This window comes from Homarus americanus, unplaced genomic scaffold, assembly GCF_018991925.1.
Source record: "Homarus americanus isolate GMGI-L3 unplaced genomic scaffold, GMGI_Hamer_2.0 scaffold25860, whole genome shotgun sequence".
NCBI lineage: Eukaryota > Metazoa > Arthropoda > Malacostraca > Decapoda > Nephropidae > Homarus > Homarus americanus.
The window spans coordinates 20,535-43,513 of NW_024724693.1; the positions used below are offsets into that span (position 1 = coordinate 20,535).

Sequence of the window (22,979 nt, forward strand, 5' to 3'; positions counted from 1 at the left end):
GGTCCAGTATAACAAAGTCCCCTGATCGAGTATAACATATCCCCTCATCGAGAATAACAACGTCTCCTGGCGCCGTATAACAAAGTCCCCAGATCGAGCGTAACAAAGTCCCCTGATCGAGAATAACAAAGTCTCCAGGCCCAGTATAACAAAGTCCCCAGATCGAGCATAACAAAGTCCCCAGATCGATTTATAACAAATTCCCCACACCGAGTATAACAAAGGCCTCTCGTCGACTATAACAAAGTCCCCTGCCCGAGAATAAAAAAGTCCCCTGATCATAGTATAACAAAGCCCCCTAACGAGTATAACAAAGTCCCCTGGTCCAGTATGACAAAGTCTCCTGGTTGAGAATAACAAAGTCCCCTGATCGAGTATAACAAAGTCCCCTGGTACAGTATAACAAAGTCCCCTGATCGAGTATAACATATCCCCTCATCGAGAATAACAACGTCTCCTGGCGCAGTATAACAAAGTCCCCAGATCGAGCATAACAAAGGCCCCTCATTCAGTATAACAAAGTCCATTGGTCCTGTATAAAAAAGTCCCCTGGTTCGAGTATAACAAAGTCCTCTGGTCGAGTAAGAAAGCGTATAACAAAGTTCTATCGACATAACAAAGGACCTCATTAGCTTATAACAAAAGTCTCCTGATCGTGTATATAACAAAAGTCCCTTGGTCGAGTATAGCAGTCCCCTGATCAAGTATAACAAAGCTCCCGACGCAGTGGCAACAAAAGTCCCCTGATCGAATATAATGAAAGCCCCTGCTCGGTATAAGAAAGTCCCTCATCGCGTAGCACGAAAAGTCTCCTGATCGAGTCCGAGGCCCCTAATCGAGTATAGCAACAAAGTCTCCTAATCTAGTATAAAGCGCCTCTGATCGAGTATAACAAAGGCCCCTCATCGAGTATATAACAAAGTACCCCTGATCGAATATATCAAAAGCCACATAATCGAGTATAACAAAGTCCCCTGTTCGAGTCTAACATAAGTCCCCTTATCGTATATAACAATTTCCCCTCTTATCGAGCAATATGCAATCCTCGAACGAAGTACAATACTGATACGTATTAAGCCAAAGCCGCAGAAACATAGCAAACGGACATGAAAGGCACTGCACTTCACTTAGGGCACTTCACAAGGTCACAAAGCACTTTAAATCCAGGGGCACTGTGGAGTATAGCTTCTGGGCGGGAAACAGAGGAGGCCGGGAAACAGACGAGGCCGGGAAACAGACGAGGCCGGCTCCTGCAGCTTGTCAACTGTTGTGTTGGAGCTACTCAACTGCGCCATGTGGTGGGATGAAATCCTAGACAAGGTTCTTCAAACTCCAGAGCACGAGCAGTAGATATATTCAATAAGTGGTACAAGACTTGGCGGGATAGCCGACCGATACAGAAGCGAGCACAAGGGACCCCTGGCCGTAGGTAGGCCGAGGCAGATCTGAGGGAAGTTAACTGGCTAGGCAAGGGGAGTTGCTAGACATTACTAGGACAAAAAATGAGGTCTTCTAGTTACTCGACTAGCGCGGTACAGACATAGTATATCGGGACATAGTAAGTGAACATAGGCATTAGACATAAGCATAGATATCAGACATGCTATAATAATATGTAGTAATACAGACATGTGAATAAATGGTACAATGAATGGTAACAGAGTCCTGCCGTCAGGCGTGTTCACATATCTTGGTATTTACATATCTATACAGTGACGACCCCTCGGATTGGTGTCACCCCATGGTAGCAGTCGCCAAGAATATTACTGGAGTTCGTATCACCGTCGACCTCACCAAGCTGAATAGCCAAGTTTCCCGCCCGACCCACCATTCACCGACACCCATCGCCGCTATACGCAGTGTGGATCCGAAGGCAAGGTACTTTACTACAGCAGATGCCTTATGTGGGTACTGGCAGATGGAACTTGCGGAAGAAGATCAGCACCTTACGATGTTCATCACACCGTACGTCCGATTTCAGCACTGCAGAGGACCTATGGGTTTCGCGGCTACTGGCGATGCTTTCTGCCTCCGTGGTGACATGGCCCTTCAGGGTGTGGCGAACTGTGTCAAGGTCATCGATGACGTGCTCCTATATGACGAGGATTACTCCACGCATCTTGAGCGTATTCACCAGATGCTCACCAGGTGCCGCAAGTACGGGATCACCCTCAACAAGGATAAGTTTGTGGTCGCCACACCTAGTGTGAACTTCTGTGGGTACACCCTCTCAGGCAAGGGCATCTCGGCTGATCCTGGAAAGGTCAGCGCGATCCTGGACTTCCCAACTCCTGCCAACCTGACCGACCTCCGCTCGTTCATGGGCCTGGTAAACCAGTTGGCTGAGTTCACCCCCGACATCGCCGCTGCAGCACAGCCTCTACGCCCCCTGATGAGCCCCAAGAGAACATTCACCTGGACAGCTGACCATGATGAGGCATTCCGTCACATCAAGACAGCTCTCCTTAGCCCACCTATTCTTGCTTCCTTCGACCCGGCCCTGCCAGTTGTCCTCCAGACTGATGCCTCTCGCCTCTACGGGATTGGATATGCTCTGCTACAGGACCACGGCAACGGACGCCTTCGTCTGGTTCAGTGTGGCTCTCCGTTTCTCACTGATGCCGAGACTCGCTACGCCACCATCGAACTGGAGCTGTTAGCCGCCGTCTGGGCCATGTCCAAATGTAGGTTGTATCTGATCGGCCTACAACACTTCAACCTCATGAGGGATCATCGGCCACTCATCCCGATCCTGAACCACTACTCCTTGGATGCGGTCGAGAATCCCCGCCTCCAACGCCTTAAGGAGAAGATCTCGCCCTACCTCTTCACAGCTGTGTGGCGTGCTGGCAAGCTGCTCTGCATCCCTGATGCTTTGTCACGAGCCCCAGTCAGCCACCCCACACCAGAGGACGAGATCGCATGTGCTGATGCTACTGCACACCTCAGGACTGTAGTGACCGTGAACGCCGTCATCTCAGAAGAGTCTCCACCGCAGGACGCCGACAGGACTCTTCAGGAACCCCGAGCCGCGGCAAGAGCGGACCCTTCGTACATCCGTTTACTGAACTGCGTGACCTCGGGATTTCCCTCCAACCGGTACGACTTACACAGCTCTTTACTCCCATACTGGAAGATGCGGGACGACCTCTATGCTGATGGCGACCTCGTCTTGTATGGAGCAAGAGTTGTGGTTCCTGCCGCCCTTCACCGCCGCACCCTAGCCCACCTGCACGACAGCCACAGGGGTGTGGAAGCTACGAAGCGCCGGGCGAGACAAGCTGTTTTTTGGCCAGGCATCGACTCCGACATCTCTACTTCCGTTCAAGTCTGCGAGCCATGCCAGGTGCTGCAGCCTAGTCAGCAGCAGGAACCCCTCATGAACAACGACAACCCTACGAGGCCCTTTGAGTCCGTCTCTGCGGATTTCTTCGTTGTGGCGGGAAAGTCCTTTCTCGTCATCGCCGACCGGCTCTCAGGGTGGCCTGTTGTCGTTCCCTGCGGAGGCAACACTACTGCCTCTCATACAGTACGTATGTTCTGTCGCTACTTCCGGGAAGTTGGTGTCCCTCTCCGCCTGAGGACTGACGGCGGGCCCCAGTTCACCAGCAACGACTTCCGGGACTGCATGGAGCGATGGGAAGTTCATCATGTGGTGTCCTCGCCACATTATCCCCAGTCCAATGGACATGCCGAGGCTGCCGTAAAGTCCGTCAAGCATCTCATCCTCAAGACGGCACCCTCAGGCAACATTGACTGTGAGAAGCTTGACCGGGGTTTATTGGAATTGCGGAATGCCCCCAACTTCACAGGTCGCTCCCCAGCACAGATGTTATACGGCCACCCACTACGGTCATGTGTCCCTGCCCATCCTGAGTCCTTCTCAAGGGAGTGGCAGGCCAAGACCGAGGACTGCGATCGTCGTGCAGCCGCCCGTGCTGACCAGGTAAAGGAACAGTACGATCAGCACGCCCGACCCCTTCCCAGGTTGAGTATCGGGCAAACAGTTCAGGTTCAAGACCCGACGTCTCACCGCTGGGACAAGGTCGGGGTTGTCATGGGCTGCGGCAAGACCAGGGATTACGAGGTCTGTCTCCCTAGTGGTCGGGTATGGTGGCGGAATCGCCGCTTCCTTCGTTCAGTACCGTCCCCTAGTGGTGAACCCCTCCCCCACATCCCTGTGAACCCTTGCTTTGACGAGAAAAGTAAGTCCTCATTCAGTGACCCCCCAGTTTTCCCACGTCACTCTCAAAGGCTCCTGGAAAAAGAGTCCGCTCGAGATTGCACTACGAGCGTGAGGGGGAGGGAGGTGTAGATATATGAGACGAATATGGCTGTAATATGTAACTCTGTACTATTTACCATTATTGATTCAGGTCTCCGTATTATATGTTATAATCATACTCCCTTTTGTCACAAGTGTTAGTTCAGGCTTTGGGCACATGGGCGCTGTACGCACATAGATACCCAGAGAGATTCCAAGACAGGACGCTGTTTACCCGTCTTAACTCCTTTTTGTGTTTGTACCAGAAATAGAACTTACGGATTTGACATCAGTGTGTTTCCTTTACCCCTGAGTGTAAGGACCACCTGAGTATCCCACACCGCTGACCTTTGATGTGCCGTTCTAGAACATCCAGTACCTCCTCTACAGACAACAATGACGTCGGGGGCACTTGCAACGTGTGTTCCAACACATGCTGCGTTCCCAAAGACAGGCACATACATAGCTGAATGAGTTGTTTAGGCTGTGGCAAGCTCTGGAGATCCACCATTGTAGCATAATCAGTCCACCGTCGCCGCCACTCACGAAAAGTCTTGAAAGTCTCATCAGGCTTCAAGGTTGGTGGGGGTTGGACAACCACTTTGGTAGAGGGCATTGACGAGGTATCTGAGCCAGTCGGTACCGGAGTAGTGGAAGGGCCAAGGGCTTGATTAGCAGTGAGGCTAGATATCAAAGCTGCAAACCGTTCGTTATCCTCCAATCTCCTTTGGTGTTCTTCAGCACATCTTCTCGCTTTGTCTTCACGCCTTTCCTCCCTCATAAGCTTCATCAGAACAATTATCTCTTGAGGACGAGGCTGAGGGTCGAGGGGTGTGGCTGGGAGATGTGTTGGGAGAGGGTGGGGCGTCGCGCTCTGACTGGTCATCCATCTCCTGTAGAGCTGTCATCAGTCTGATTCATCCGGGCTCTAGGGACACCCCTGCGTGAGGCCCAGGGCATAATTACTTTATCTGTATATTGTATCTCGAATCAGTGTTGACCGGTCAGCCCAGCCCGTCTTATCAACCAGATCTGAGACAAAAAAATTAATTGAATACACAGATAAGTAACTTATATATATATATATATATATATATATATATATATATATATATATATATATATATATATATATATATATATATATATATATATATATATATATATATATATATATATATATATATATATATATATATATATATATATATATATATATATATATATATATATATATACATATATATATATATATATATATATATATATATATAGATCCACAATGACAACGTGGATAAGATAAATCTTGATAAAATCACACGGGAAGATGGAAACAACGGAGTACCTTAGCTTTCGTCTTTATTCAAGACATCTTCAAGATATATATATATATATATATAAATATAAATACATATATATATATATATATATATATATATAAAATATATATGAAAAAATGACCGCAGTCGGTGTGTCCGTGCATGGGTTGGTGTGTGTAGGCGGTAGAGCGCGGACAGGGTTGCCAGATGGCCGTTTCCACGTCCAAATTTCTCTAATTAGGCCGTAAAAAACTTCGCCTGGCCGTGAAAAAATGGAAGGTTACGGCCAAAGTATTTGGCCGTATTTTGGCCGAATTTTGTAAAACACGTATTAATTCCTCATTTAGTGAACTGTGAAGAAAAGTCTAGCAAATTTTCAAATTTCACAATGAAAATGCTGGCTCAGTGACCTCACCTTGTCTTTACCTCACCTAATCAATGACCACACCTCTTCACATGTTTACGTGACCTACTGAGCTGACTGATCTTTCTAGTTACTACCTTAGTTGTTAGTTCTCATATTTGAGTTGTTCAGGCTGAACGTGTCCATCATATGGGTTAAGCTTCAGAGCTTACAAAGCCATCCAAGTTACTTTCTGAAATTCCGAGTGCTAGTTTTCAAAATGTCCACTAGTAAATGAAAAGGGTCCTACGACAGTGGTAGAAAACATAACAAACCAGGGGACGATGTCGAACTAGACGTTTTTGCTCACGCCAACTAGTGTTATCAAGTTCTCCACCATTATCATGCTCCACCACCATTTCAAATTAAGGTAAATCTTCACTGTAGATTATAGATATTATGTTTATGTAATTATTGGGCTCTCAATTCTAAGTGAAAATTTGGTTTTATTACGACATTTTAAGTGGATATTGTAGGGGATACATTTATTTTGTGGGGATTGCAAAAATAGCCTTGTGCTTCCCATCCAAAAAGTTTTGGCCGAATTTTGGCCGATTTGGCCGTGAGATGGCGTGAAGTTGGCCGTGAAGCTTGTCGTACATCTGGCAACCCTGGGTGCGGAGCAACTGACCAGTTACCCTTGAGACACAGTCGGGGTGGGACGCACGCTGACGCACCACTCCTCACAAATGCCCTATATCAGCCTTCCACCTTAGGGAATCCTTTAAAACAAGGACACACACTTTAGCACTACACACACGAAGGGCACTTAAGACACTTCACAGGAACTTGCGGTCACTGCACACTGCTCAAAACTCGTTGGTCATTCAAACGAATTTTTGTGGGAGACAATGCAGATTAGGAGAGGGCAGGGTGATGGAATGAGTTGACAGAGTGGGATCTACAGGTCTTGATTTTACAGAACGCACTTATTTCCACTTAATCGATCACTTGGTACTCACTGCACTATGGAGATGTTCGGGGTACTTGGTTCTAACTACAGGAGCGAACATAAACACCTGTAGATTTCTGTAGGTTCTTATTAACGTAAATATACAAGGTGTGCTTACAAGTGCGGGTAGTCCTTACACTCCTATATGGGTCAACTGACCTCTCAGGCGACATGTGGTAAGTGGTACATTAGCAGCTTCCAGATGTCGCCAGGCACATTTATCTAAGCATGTGGTGACATGAAACAGGGGCATTGCCACATGCTACTGACTAGAGAAGTAATGTATATATATATATATATATATATATAGAGAGAGAGAGAGAGAGAGAGAGAGTGAGAGAGAGAGAGAGAGTACATCCATGGTATACATACAACATACATAATATACATACACTTATTGTTTATTTTAGCATTTTTTTGTTTAGAGCTTTTATTGGGCTACTTGTGTCAAACACACGAATAACTGACTTCAGTTGCTTTCGAATTGTTGGACTAAATTAAATGTTTACCAAAGGGGAGAAAGTTGGGATACCTCGAAGATTCAAATATTTGGAATTCGGATAAAATGAGTTGCACTGTAAATTAAAGTCTGATATTGGATTTACCATAATAGTGGAGACGTTCTGCATACAGTGGCTGGAAGGTTGTTAGGTGTTAGTGGGATAGTACCACAGGAACCATATTTTACCAGGGAGTGCTGAATATTAATTTTGGTGTCCTAGATACACCGTGGTGCAATCTATAGTACTTTATACCCAAAATATTGGGGTGCTATAGCACTCTTCCTTACCACGCCCATGTACTGGTAGGAGTGAGCCAGAGCACATCCAACCACAATAGTAGCAAGCACCAGACTGACCAAGTGATTCAAGTGAGGAGCGCAGGGTGGCGACCGGCGAGGCCGAGAGGGTTACCCTTGCGGCCAAATATGCCGAGATTTTCCCATATAATTTTATATAACTCGGCATTTCCAGAGTTATTTTATAATAAATTCCGAGATCACATACGTGCCGAATTCTACGAAATTCCGAGATAACGAATGCCGAGTTATTATTATTAATATTATATATATATATATATATAAATATATATATATAAATATATATATATATAAATATATATATATATATATATACATATATATATAAATATATATATATATATATATATATATATATATATATATATATATATATATATATATATATATATATATATATATATATATATATATATATATATAGCCATCTCTCGAATTACATGTTAGTTACGTTCTCGAGAGGGCGTGTAAATAGAAAAAGCGTGTAAATCAAACTTAATTATCCCATTTCTCTTCGCCGCAATGTTGCTTCACTCTCTCTTTTACAGGTACTTTAACTGGCAATGTTCGGTATACCGCCGGCAAGGCCGTGGGTTCGTAACACACGTCTTGCCCGCGGTGCCAACGTTTCGCTGTGGTTGTCGGTCACACGAGAATTACCAGTTATAGTACCTCCTTCTTTCCTCACACAGCCAAACTGTGGAATGCTCTGCCTTCTTCTGTATTTCCATGCTTTTACAATCTGTCTCATTTTAAAAATCTGGTTTTCCGACATCTTCGTGGTGTAGATTAATACAGTATAACCTTTTTTCTCTACATTTACAATTTCTTTCCGTTCTTTTTTTTTCTCGCTCCCCAGGCTCCGTTGTGGGTCGTTTGACCTGTGCCCGGGTGGGCTAATTCCCGTAAAAAAAAAATCGAAATAAAGGAAATGACGGGGATTAGGGGAAGCGCTCCTTAAAAAAATTTATTTGTTTATCTATTTCCTTTAATGTGTTTTATTTACAATGATATAATAGCAATAATAATACAACAATAATAATACAATAATGGAAGCAAACCAAATAATACAGTAGTAAGAAAATGGATTTTAAATGAAAACTTGTGATAACACTTACGTTGAATGATGTGTGAGATGGCGTGCGGATACTTGTGTTGGTGGAGGAGAGGTGGGGGGTGACTGGGGGATGGAGTCATCTAAATCAGATGACAGAGCAGGCAAAGGGGAGGAGAAATGGGAGCTTTTGAGGTGCCAGATGTCGATGGCTGAGGTTCAGGTGATGTTACTTAGTAGGAAAACAATTAGGTACTGAAATGCGCTGCCTGGCGCAATGGCACTTTTCAAAACCATGCTATTTAAAAAAAAACTTCCTGTTATTTTGTAAATGGGTTTTTATGTTTTGTAAATATTCCACTCGCCCTGAATGATGCAATGGTTGCTATCCTTGATTTTGAGCTCGCGATGGTAAAAAGAGTTTGTTATGCAGTAAGCTGTGATTTCAGTTCATGAACTTTCCTCTTTCGTAGCTAGCTTTTGGGTGGTAAATCATTAACATAATTCTTGTGAAAACTTTTGAAATACCTTTCATGATTTCCTTTCTTAGCTAGAGCTGGATCAGACACACACACACATCGTGAAAATGGTAAATTTTGGTCTTTTAGTACTTGGTTCAGAACTCATTTTTGGTTCAGTTGATGGCCAATAACCTGTATTTGGAAAAGAAAAAGTCGTATGTGAATACGAGAATTACTTTTTTCCATGACTTTTCCTTCGTGGATATGAAAATTACTAACCGTAACAGCGTAATGTTTTTAACTTCCTCTTCTTTTTTTTCATACGCAATTGTCGCCGGCTAGTGTGGACACTTCTGTCTACTCTAGGGTTACGAGGAGAACTGTTGCTAAGCTAAAAAGTAAGAAATTCTTGTAATCACCCAAGACTTTTCCATAACAAGAGACAGCACCTCACACTTCCAAGTATTGCAGATGACTGAAAATCACTGTATTGCTAGTGACACGTGTGTAGGCTCGTAGAGACAGGGTTGCCAAATATGATTCTCTCTCTTTACATTTGACAAAACTCCTCAATATTGAGTCGACTTTTTCGTTGTCAAATTCATTAATAGAAGGTTTAACGTGTATTTGTAAACTTATAAACGCAAACACTTGCTTAGTTTTAGCCTACAATTTATGACAACTTGCTGATCAGTTTCCTCACCAGGAACCAGCCAGCACCGGCCCGTACGAACACAAACACTTCCTATCAGGTTCCGCCACATACAGCATGGCACAGTCGAAGTTTTCCCGTATGTATCGTTCTGATGTGTCCATAGTGATAATCTACTCCCAGAAAAAAATCTAAACAAAAGTAATATCCCAATAATTATGAGTAAAATTTTAATAGGATTTTTGTATGGCAGCTTATGAAGGGTGGATCATTAAGTTTAAGGAGTAGCATTTTATTATATATACACTAGCCTCTCCTGTCAGGGATCAATTTTCCCTCTAAAAATCACCTTATCCGGTATCCCTATTTATTATATAGTTTCAGTGCAACCTAATAGGCCTACAATTTAGATTATATATAAACTTAATCTAATTTTACCCTTTCCTATCAGCGAATCTGACCTTCTCAGTGAAGAAAAATATCCCAATGTCAGAAATTGGATGTAAGGGGGTGCCCAATAAACTAGCCCCCTCGGGGGCAAATCTGAAATCTGAATGTCAGAAATGTGCCATGTAAGTCACGGACTCTTCCACGTTGAACACCCAGCCAGACGACCAGAGAGGTAGAATCAGCTGCTGATCTGGTAACAGTGTGTGTGTGTGTGTGTGTGTGTGTGCGCGGGGGGGGGAGGGATCGGGGAGGGCAAGGGGAAAAGATGGGGAGTACTTGAGTTCCGTGTTGCATAATATAATCATATATTATTTCGCACACAAGAGTGATTGAAGTGGAAGAGGTGATTATGGTACAGGAATACGTTTTTTTTTTCATTTTTTTACAGGGAATAGCCCACCCGGGCACAGGTCATCGACCCACAACGGGTCCTAGGGGGCGAAAAAATAGAAGTAAAAAGAAATTAAAAATGGGAAAGAAAAGATTATATTAATCTACACCACGAAGATGCCGGAAAACCAGCTTTTTGAAGTGAGACAGGTTGTATGAGTATTGAAACACAGAAGAAGGAAGAGCATTCCACAGTTTGGCTGTGTGAGGAAAGAAGGATGTACTATAACGGGTTATTCTAGTGTGACCAACATCCACAGCGAAACGGTGGGCACCGTGAGCAAGACGGTACACAGGATACCAAATCCACCGAACATTGCCCGTTAAAGAACCTGTAAATGAGAGAGAGTGAAGCAACATTGCGGCGAAGAGAAAGGGAAGAAAGATTAACAACTAAAGGAGGAGAGTTTGTAAGATGAAATTGCCTTTGATTCCACCCTATCTAACAGTTGAACAGAAGAAGAGCCACCCCCAGATATGAGAGCAGTACTCCAATTATTGATGTCGACCAATTCCTTAGTTAAAATTATTTAACGAATCCTACATATAACTTTAAGCTGATACATATTTTTAGGTGATTCAACTGCTCTTATATGCACATTATAATTCATGAAACCATTAATAGCGTATAATTGAACCATATGCTCTCGTAAGTCACGTTTCGACCTAGCCTCGCACGGGGTAAACAAAAATTACCTCTTTACTTTTATCGTTTTAATATGTTTTAATATGGTAATTCTAGTGGTATGGCGCTACTAAAGATACTGAAAAGTAGTTGCTAATGACGTGTAGGTGCGTAATACTATCCCTTATAATATTAGGAAGTTACCTTGTGGCCCTGGGCCATCTGTAGCACACACACACCTTATCCTTTATTTTCACAAGTAATTAAATTAATAATAACATATGACTTAAAAAAAAAAGTGCTTAAAGATATAAATGCATCCGCTCCTGAATGGAATACAATACAAAATAGTGAAAACAATTTTAATTTGCTTGTTGATCACGTAACAAGTGTCGACAGCCAATCAAAACTCATCCGAGGTATTGTCGCGACCCTAGAAATCATAGAATTCAACAGAAAGCTCTTAGACTTCAAGATGAACCGTCATGACACCCAGTTAGCTTTGAGAAGTCGCATTGTGGGCCTACGAGAAGCTGGACTCTCCACCCGAGCCATATCCCGTGCAATAGCTTACAAAGTCTCAAAAGTCACCGTAAGTTAGGAAGGAAAGTCAGCCATTTTAAATCGAGTTGTGGACTTCGTAAGTCTTACGTGAATCACCACCGCAGGAGTTTATGAACTTTTAAGCACTTAAGATGTTCGTAACCCGTTAGTGAATTTGGGCCACGGTTCGTAACTTAGCTGAGGTCCTCGTACGAACTCTAGTATTAGTTTGTAAAATGCCGACAGGTGGCGGTGGTGTGTTTACGTCTATTTTCCTCTCGGCCAATCACTGCGACTGATACATGACAGAGTAGGAGACGTAAGCCAATCATGTCACAACAACAGAAGACAGCGCCGGATGCGTGTGACGTGTCTCTTTTGACAACATTTATAGAAGAAATAGATCATGGAGTTTTTAATAATAATATTAATAAAATAATAATAATAATAATAATAATAATAATAATAAATTATTGTCTTAAACTAATAACATCAACTACACTCTGGGAGTGGGAATTACCATTAGCGAGAAACCTCAAAGCTATTAACACAAACGTACGCGTTGGGAACCTTGGGATCACATTAGACGACGTTGTCACTCGACCAATATGTAGCCAAAATATATCCCTGCATGAAAATCTGTAGTGCTGTAGCAGTTGGTGGTCATCAATTTGTAGCGGGTTCAAATGATCCCTTAACACCCTTTCCTTACAGAGTACACGGTCATGACCTACAGCAATCATTGATAATCCTGGAGGAGATGACTAACACCAGAAGGCGGTGTTCAATTTCTTTCATTTTTTCCGCAGATGTTTTTATCATTAGAGCAAGTATTTTAAAAGAGGCGACATTTCCTAAATTTGAGCCTACAAAACCTACTAACGTTCTCAGCCTAACATATTAAACAGAAAGGATTTATTTTGTTTAACTAAGATTACCAATGACAACTTTTGGTGACGTCAAGTATATTTTCGGTTTTTGGATGTGGGATATCATAGGACTAAACAAGTTGGTTTAACAAACTTATTTTTTTAGGAATAATTTTCGTACACTACAGATGATTTATGATCATAGATAAACTAAAAAAATACTATAAATTTAAAAGTTGAAATATTTTATAATGAAAAAACAGAATCAGACATGTCTCTCTCTTGTATCAATTCCATTTCACTCTCTAGAAGAGTTGTTTACTTCTTGCGTTTGCCTTACTTGCCAATCCTCTCTGGTTGTGAGCCGAAATCAGTGTGATTCTAACCATTTAAGGGAGAAAGGGTGCGTCAGATAGGCGACTTTTCCTGGGCAGGAGACGGGATGATAGTTTAGGCAATGCTGACAAAAAAATGTATATCAGTTGAGAGATTTTACAACGCAGAATAACGCTTTGACAATACTGACAGGGTTTCCTCAGCTGAGAATAACCGTCTAGCACTACCGAGATGAATATGCTAAAATTACAATAGGATGAAAAGGGATGAATTCGTGTTTTAAATAAGGTATTACTTTGTAAAAGGCGGGCATTTATAAGCATAAATATGTGGATTATGGATATGTTTGAATCTATATCTTGTGGAAGCAGCGAAGTTTTATTTATCCCCTTGGCTACGAAATGAAACTATCGCAGCTGAATAAAATCGTCAGGCGGTATCCAGACTAAAGTAGATATGAAGACATAGTAATGAAGGGCACCATATGTTAAATGTAATGAAAACGATGTGAACAGAAAAAGTCGAGTTAGTCTCTGTTCAGTATAGAATTAACAAACCCCATAGTTCAGTTGTGCTAAACTGTGAGGTTAAATGGGTAAAAAAAAGACATTAAAATTATCACCTAATGTACAATTTATGGTGCAACGTGATATAAACTTTGTTTATAGATCGTAAATAATGAAGTTAATTGCGCTTATGTAGTGCACGGAAGGGAACCTTCGACTCCTCTCCCTCCACCCTGCCTCCACCACACAACTTCTACTCTGGGTTGCTGGTAGTCGAATCACTGCAGACTATTTACAGAGTAGAATAATGAATGTTGTCCTCTAATTTCTATGAGGCAATTATGATGAGAATACAAATACAAATGACACCCAGTATTTCAAGCAACGGTCATGTTTGAGGACAGATGGTTCGACACAGCACTGACCCACATTGTGTTCACAGAAGAGGGTATTAGATATAAAGTCAAAGCTAAAGGCCCATAAGAGTCCCGGCCCTGGCATGGCGCATCCCAGAGTGCTATGAGAGTTGTGCAACGAGCTTGCAGAGCCCCTTAAGAACCTGTTCTGTAAATGCCTGGATGAACAAAAAGTCCCCAGTGATTGGAAAATAGCTCATGCGAGTCCTATCTTCAAGAAGGGCGATCGTCACTCCACGAACAACTCCAGACCGGTGAGCCTGACCAGCATAATATGTAAAGTACTTGAGAGTATTATCAGAGATGCCGGGATGGAACATCTACTACGAAACAACTTTGTAAAGGATTGCCAGCACGGTTTTATGCCGGGGCGCTCCTCCTTAACACAATTACTCAAGGTATTGGATATTTGGACCCATATTCTGGAACGGGGTGGTAATATCGACAATATATACATATATTTTGCCAAGGCTTTCGACAGTGTACCCCACGAAAGGCTGAAAATCAAACTGGAAGGGTACGGAATTCAGGGAAATGTCCTAGCGTGGATAGAAGACATTTTACATGACCGCAGGAAGTGTGTGGTGGTTAATGGCACAAAATCATCAACTGTACCTGTCACAAGCGGGGTCCCACAGGGCAGTGAATTGGGCCCACTGTTATTTGTTTGTTTCATAAATGACATGACTGACGTTGCACACTCCTCCATACAAATGTTTGCCGATGACGCCAAGTTATTTCGAGAAATCAAAAACCATATGCGGACTGTGAAGAGCTGCAGAAAGTTCTCTGTGAGCTCTAAAGATGGTCGAAGAAATGGCTGCTGAGATTCAATGTCACGAAATGTACTGTAAGAGGATGCACCTGGGGCGTACCAACGGTAAGGAGGCTTGTCATATGTCCCAACGGGATGAAGAAACTGCACTATTTGAGACTGAATGTGAGAAGGACCTAGGTGTGTATGTTGACAATGAGCTGAAGTTCTAGGGCCATTGTGAGAAGAAGGTAAATCAGACAAATAAATTATTGGGTCTTATAACGATCTTCAGGAGTGAAGTGCTTCCCCATCTGGAGTACTGTCACCCCATCTGGTCCCCGAGATATGCGAGGGGAGTTGGTTGAAAATGTTCAAAGAAGGGCCTGCACTTCGGCACCTCAACTACCCTGAAAGATTGGAGCGCCTGAACTTGCCTAGCTTATACTGCAGACGGGCAAGGGGCAACTTAATTGAGGTGTATAAGCATCTCAAGGGGCACTACTCAGTCGAGTGCCCTTACTTGGAGCTGGCGGACACTAGCCCTACAAGAGGTCACAGCTCAAGATTGAAGATGCCGCAGGTCCAGAAAACTGTGAGGGCAAACTTTTTCGGAGTGAGAGTTGTGAACTCTTGGAACAATCCGCCAGAAAGCGTTGTGACGGCACCGAGTGTGAGTTCTTTTAAGACTTGACCAACACTGGAACAGGTTCAGGTACATTCAGGAGCCGGTGCATGCCCAGTACTTGCCAACAGTGAGTAACAGAGACGTGACCGATCGCTCAAGCGGCTAACGAGCCGATCAGTATTGAAGAGGATAAAAGTAAAAAAAGTCAAAGTATGAAAGTATGACATAAAATCATATTTTTCGGATAATCCATTATCTGGTTACTGTATATGGCATAGGCAGACACGCCAGAATGAATTTTATTCGGACATTTGGGCCACATACGTTTGGGCCATGAACTGTATGGACCAAAAATTTCTTGACTATAAATTATAATCACCTTAATACCTCTCAGAACCTTCCAGTCAGGAGCATTCAAGTTAGGTTAGGTTATTATTTATATTACTTTGACCCATGGCCCACCCGTCTGGGGGTAGTGGCTCATACGTCCTACATTCACCAGAATATAGAGATAGTCGAACAGTAGCATAGAGTATAACAAATATAACGCTAAGAATATGTGGAAAAGGATTCTAACTAACACCTAATAATGTGAACGAGCAGCCCAAACTAATACCTCCCATACCTTGGTTGCTTGAAATACTGGGTATCACTTGTATAATATTGTATTATCAACATAATTTCCTCATGGAAATGAGAGGTCACATCATTATTCTACTCTGTAAATTGTCTGGAATGATTCGACTACCAGAGTCAGAGTTGAATGGTGGAAATAGGAAGGATGGGGGGAAAAAGAAGGGGAATGCTGTAGAGGGTTCTTCCAGCAACTCAGTCCGAGGCTGACGTCACATCCAGTGCACTACATAGAGACTTTATTATTTATCACATTTAAGCAACAGTAATATCGCTTTGCATAATAAATTACACATCACAATTATAATAATAATAATAAAATATAAGAATAATAGTAATATTAAAATATAATAATAATAATAATAATAATTATTATTATTATATATTTTTCTTTACTTTTAACCTCACAGACACAATTTAACTATATGGTTTGCTGATTCTACACCGGACAGCTGCCAACTGAACTATTTTTGTTCACATCAAATTTGTATTTAAAAAAAAATATGAGGTGCCCATTTCTTGAGTGATTTGATTGTGAATTAATCCCTTTACTACGATCGATGTTTTGTAACAAATTTTATTCTGGTTACCGCCAGATGATTTTATTCGGCTGGGAATTTCCATTTCGAAGTCAAGAAGTTAAACAAAATTTCACTGCTTCTACGGGATATAGATTCAAACATATTCATAATGCATTTGCTCATAAATACCCTCTTTTACAAAGGAACACCTTATTTATAACATGAATTCGTACCCCCCTCATCCTATTGTAACTTTATTATTTTCATCTGACCAGCGCTAGACGATTACACTCAGCTGAGGAAACCCTGTCGGTATTGTCAAATCATTATTCTGCATTGTAATCTCTCCCAACAGAGATACTGTATAGTTTTCCTCACCCCCAGTACCCCTGTTCCTCAACACCCCCCCGCCCGACACACACACAAACAGAAAGACACCTATCTCGACACACCCCTTTCCTCTCCCTCCTGCTCACTGGGCGAAAAGAGCCCCCACCCCTCGGTCTTCTTACGTCACACTTCGCCCCACTGACACAGTAGCTAGCATGTTGGAGCCAATGGCGATATATTTTACATCCTGCATTAAAACTGAAACCATGCATGAAATGCTTGCATTGAGAGATTGAGGTCGAAAGCTGATTTAGCATTCTTAATCATGCTACTATTATATGGTTCCTTTGGGCCATGTATATATACTATATATATATATATATATATATATATATATATATATATATATATATATATATATATATATATATATATATATATATATATATATATATATATATATATATATATATATATATATTTATATATATTTATACATATATATATATATATAGTATATATATATTTGTATATATAAAATATATTTATATATATATTTATATATATATGTATATTTATATATATATATATATATATATATATTTATGTATATAAAATATATATAAATATATATATATATACAGGTTGACAATCCTTTATCCGAAATCCTTGGGACCAGAGGCATTTCGGTTTTCGGAATTTTTCGGTTTTCAGAATGGTTAGGTTTTTTTTTTTTTATGTGTATTAGCCCACCCGAGCATAGATCACTGACCCACATTGGGGCCTGGGGGTCTAAAATATAATAAAAATTATAATAATAATAATAATTCATAGGTCTAGGTCGTGTTTCTCACTTTTGATCTTTTTTTCATTCTTGTATTTCTTTACTGTATTATTATTTTATTATTACAGTATTATTGTTATTATTATTATTATTATTTTATTATTATATTTTATTATTATTATTATTATTATTATTATATTTTATTTTGGTGTATATTATTAAAAAATTTTATTTACTATGAATAATTATTATTATAATTATTATTACTATTACATTTTTGCCCCCCAGGCCCCGATGTGGGTCAGTGATTGTGCCTGGCTGCTAATAAACCCTGTTAAAAAAAAAAAAAAAAAAGCCCCACAAAAACTTTCGGTTTTAGAGCTTTTTCGAATTTCGGATAGGGTTGTCAATTATATATATATATATATATATATATATATATATATATATATATATATATATATATATATATTTATATATATTATTTATACATATAAAATATATATATATATATATATATATATATATATATATATATATATATATATATATATATATATATATATATATATATATATATATATATATATATATATATATATATATATATATATATATATATATATATATATATATATATATATATATATATATATGCCAAATTATCATTTACATTTTTCTTTCAGGCAAGCAGTTTGAAATGACTGACCCACGCCTATTGGAATTTGAAAACTTGACTCGCGAGTTGGTGGAGAGCATGGCTCTTCTGGCCATCCCAGACATATTCCCGTGGATAATGTACATCCTGCCTGGCGCTCTCACAGGACGCATCTTCCACCTCGACTTACAGAAGAAGATCAGACATAAATTCCTTATTTATTTCAATGTGAGTGCTCTGTTATTTACTGAACAGGCTGGTACTCACTCCCTCACATACACATAGAGAATTACTTCTGCCTCGTAAACTCACTCTAATGATAAGCTTTTTAATTATACGAATTACTTTTCATAATTCAATATATTGGTTATATTTCTTTAAGAAAATGTAAGATAAAAATTTGTTAAATAAAAGCTATCTTGACTGAATGACTGACTGAAAATCTAAGAAAACTCATGTTTGTGCAACACTGCCTGGCACACTGTTCCTTTAGCATTTTTTTTTATGCACCAGTGATATTTTCAGCTTTGGCTGTCACAAAAGAGAAACATTCATCGATCGGTCCGTCACATTAAAGTTTTCATGCTAAAGTTCGTGTCATGAAAGAAGTGAGTATCTTGTTTACTTTACCGCAGAAGGAAATCGAGGAGCACCGAGCCACTCTGGACCGTGATGACCCCCGGGACCTGATAGATGGTTACCTGATAATGATGGAGAAGAAGGCGGATGACCCGGACAATACCTTCAGTGGTGAGTGTCCTCCAAGACCTTCTTCATGTTCACACTCTTTTTATGAATTCCTGTTCAACCTCCATCGGGTTCAGGCTTACGTTTTCCAGTATTCGCTATTGAGATCTTTATTTCAACAGCCATCAGGTTGTGGCCTGAGTCTTCAGGCTCACTGGTTTCACTGTTGAAACAGAATATGATGCCTGGTTTCATCTAAGCGTTTTTCTTATTTTCCTTGGCTTAAGGCAGTTCACTGTAACACCTCCAATACAGTATGTTGTTTCGTGTAACAGCTGGAAATCCCTATTGACCTCGAATGAATCTCATTTTCTTTAACTTTTCGTCCATGTCTGCCTCAACAAACTTGACCTGCAGCGCATGTTTATAGATGGGGATAATTATGACCAACGCCTTTACCTAGATGTTATTTTCTACGTAGTTGTTGATGTCTGTTTTGTTTTGTCTTGTTACAGAATGTCCAGTCTCTTAGCATGATTACCGAGTAGGAGATACGGGATTATCTGTAGCCATGTCCAGGTACTGACCTCAGGACAACGTACTTCTATTGTTATTTTTTATTAATGCGTTTAAATACGAGATCTTAATGCCTCTCATCAGCGGCATTAGATTCATTTTTTATTATTTCTGAATTTAAGTTATTGCTGCATTTTAGTACTTTTTAGAATTACCATATTCGTACAGTTTTCCTTCCTAACAATTCGTTACGAGAGGATTTTTTTGTCACAAGTTTTTCAAGGTCATGGTATACAAGTCTAAGGATGGCATAGAATGTGCCATTAAATACAAAAATTAGTTCTACTAAGACTTGGAAGATATATTTTGCAATAGCTATCAGCTAGAAAAAATTCAAAGAAGTTTTATTGTTGGCTGTGAGGGAGGAAGAGGGAGAGACACTGGCTCAACACTGAAGTTTCATTTCTGGTTTGAAATGCATGAACATCTAATTCCTGATTTGACTTGAGTCTTAAATTAACCAATTTTTAAATTTTATAATAGTAAAAATAAACGAATAACGTCACCGGGAAATACATATACATTACACGGTGTACTTTTGATTCTTACTTTGAGAATGCAGGGCAAAATGATATCAGGAGTGGGTGAATTGTCGTAGTCGAAGTTGAAGGACTCAAGGAACTTTGGTACAAATTGTTCCTGAAGACATTACATTGTGGATTCTGGATCTGGGTCGCTTGCGTTGAAAATAGATGTTCCAGGATTGTTTACTGAGAACCCGGTTCGATTTAATTAAAATCAGTAGAAAACAAAATTATCCCTTTCTGTCAAGGTGACGAAGATCCAGAATTATCACAAAATTACCTTTTTCCTGTATTTTCTTCATATTTTGGCCAATTTAGACAAGATAACTGAAGCGCACAACAACCTACTCGCCATTGTTTTATTTCTTGTAATTTTTTTCCAATTATTAAAATTTACTTCAAATCTCTCTTGCATAAGTCATAAGGATTCTCAAGTGTACTTTTTTTCAAAACTCTAGTGAAGGATTTGGCAATCTTAGTCCTCGACCTGTTCCTCGCTGGGAGTGAGACCACGGCCGACACCCTCACCTGGATGTTCTACTACCTGGCCACATACCCGGAGGTGCAGCAGAAGATGCAGGCAGAGATAAATGAGGTCCTCCCTAAGGGCACCCTGGCAACCCTCGACGACAAGCTCAGGTTATGCCTCATCCTCCTCCTTGTTATATCTCCTACTATGAATGGTTCATACTGTCGTTTAGTCTAATCTTCATCTTTTAAGAGTTTTAAGTCACCATTTCTTCTTTCTTTTCACTCTCGTTCGTTATATATTCCTGAAGCATAATTGACCATTCGTTGGTTTTCAAGGACAATTGTGGTGGAACTTTGGTGTAGGTTTCTTGGTCTGTATTTTCTTTAACTGTGATATATATATATATATATATATATATATATATATATATATATATATATATATATATATATATATATATATATATATATATATATATATATATATATATAGATATATTGATAAAATCACACGGGAAAAGGGAAACAACGGAGCACCTTAGCTTTCGTCTTTATTCAAGACATCTTCAGAGGCAACTGGATTACATGTTGTTGTTGTTGTTGAGATTGTCGGACCGTAGTCCGACACGGGCCTTTGCCTCTAGGCGGCCCGTTTGGTGGTTCAGGCTGGAGCTCCAGGAGCAGCCAGACCGGATTGGGATTGGAGGTGGTCCCACCTGCAGATTGGAGGGATACTGCAGGTTGCAAGTGTGAGCGGACCCCCGATCAGTGGACGCTTACCACCAGCCCCCACTCTTGGACGTGGTCAGCTTCGGAGTGGCGCGCCCCCCGAACTGGGGTCCGCACTTGCTGGGAGAGGATGCTTTCTAAGCTATCTGGGTGGTGGGTATCGTGTGATGACCCGGAGTAGGTGGTGAATGTGGTCTGTATGGGCCTTTCGGGTTAGAGTGGCCGCTGGTGTTGTGTGTGTTTCTTGGGAGATTTGAGTTCTGTTTCGGAGGCTTTGTGTGACCTCGCAATCGAGGAGATAGTGTTCAAGTGGGTTGGCTGCTGGCTCCTGACAGTAGGTGCATTCCATGACGTCATTTCCGATCATCTGCCAGGAGCACTTGTACCCTAGTCGTAGTCGATGAAGGCTGACTTGGGTTTGTATTGGAGTTTTCTTGTCAGCGAAAGGTGGTTCCCCTTTTGTGGCCGCCAGGTACCATTTGGCTGATTGGGAACCAGCGTTGAGTGCATGAAGGAAGCTCTTTTTGATGTGGAGCTTGGTAGTCTTTCTGAGGTGATTCTTGATCTGTTGCACACTTGCTGGAACTTGGATGTGTACGCTACTAGAACGTGTAGCTGCCTTGGCTGCTTCGTCTGCCACGTCGTTTCCTCCGATCCCTACATGACTGGGAATCCAGTGTAAGACGACTGGTCGGTTTTGGCTTTGGAATTCCTGTAGCTGTGCGAGGATCGAGGTGATGATGTGGACGTTGTCTCTTGGTTGACTGTGTTGCAGCGCCTGCATGGCCGATTTCGAGTCCGTGTGAATTATGATGGACTTGTTGTGTTGTGTTGCAGCGTGTTGTAGGGCCTTTGAGATTGCTACCAGTTCTGTTTGTAGGGTGGAGCAGTCATTGGAAAGTCTCCATTGGAAGGTCTGACCTTGGGTGTAGAAGGCCGCTCCGGATCTATGATGTTTTGGGTCCACCGAGCCGTCTGTGAAGTATGATGCTGCATCAGCCGGTGTCTCGGTGGCTATGGCTTCGAGAGTTATTTTTTTGAGGTCCTCCTTCTGGAGGTTGGCTTTACTATCGCCTAGGTCGGTAATTTTGAATGTGGCTGGTGGAGGGCTCCATTACATGGACAGAGAGAGGCTTAAATATACAGGGTGACCTTAAAAACATGAAGTCAGGTCATAATGATGTCATCCACTAAACCCCACACCAACACACACGTAGAGGAGCTTAAGAGAAGGGGGGAGACGTGACTAGTCAGGTCAGGTCAAAAATAAGGGACCCACAAAATAACTATCATACATCTAGATCAAAGGTTTTCAAAGCATTTTTAACCTTGGGCCACTGACAAATAAATTTATGTAACATATTATCAGTTTTGAACTGACCATCACTAAGGTTTATTGATTTTAATTCCTTAATCAAACTAGCTTCAACCAGAAGTCTTTCCCAAGCAATGGGGTGATTATTATTCCTAACATGAACGAACAAGGCACTGCTTTCAGATGCTGTTCTGATATTATACTTATGTTGTTTGATTCTGAGCTGCATTGTTTTTCCTGTCTGTCCTACATAATTACAATTACATTTGCTACATGGAATACAATAAACACTTCCATTTACATTCAAAC

At 41.1% G+C, this 22,979-nt stretch overlaps 1 protein-coding gene across 1 annotated transcript; it reads left to right on the plus strand.

Annotated features, from left to right (window-relative positions):
• Window positions 1-11,865: 11,865 nt before the first annotated feature.
• On the plus strand, window positions 11,866-20,783 carry LOC121864521 (cytochrome P450 2L1-like; the record flags this gene model as incomplete). Its single annotated transcript, XM_042363592.1, is given in 4 exon segments — window positions 11,866-11,982; window positions 18,381-18,596; window positions 19,004-19,118; window positions 20,614-20,783. Coding segments are annotated over 4 exon segments (618 nt in total), but the record flags the coding sequence as incomplete, so codon positions are not given.
• Window positions 20,784-22,979: the final 2,196 nt, after the last annotated feature.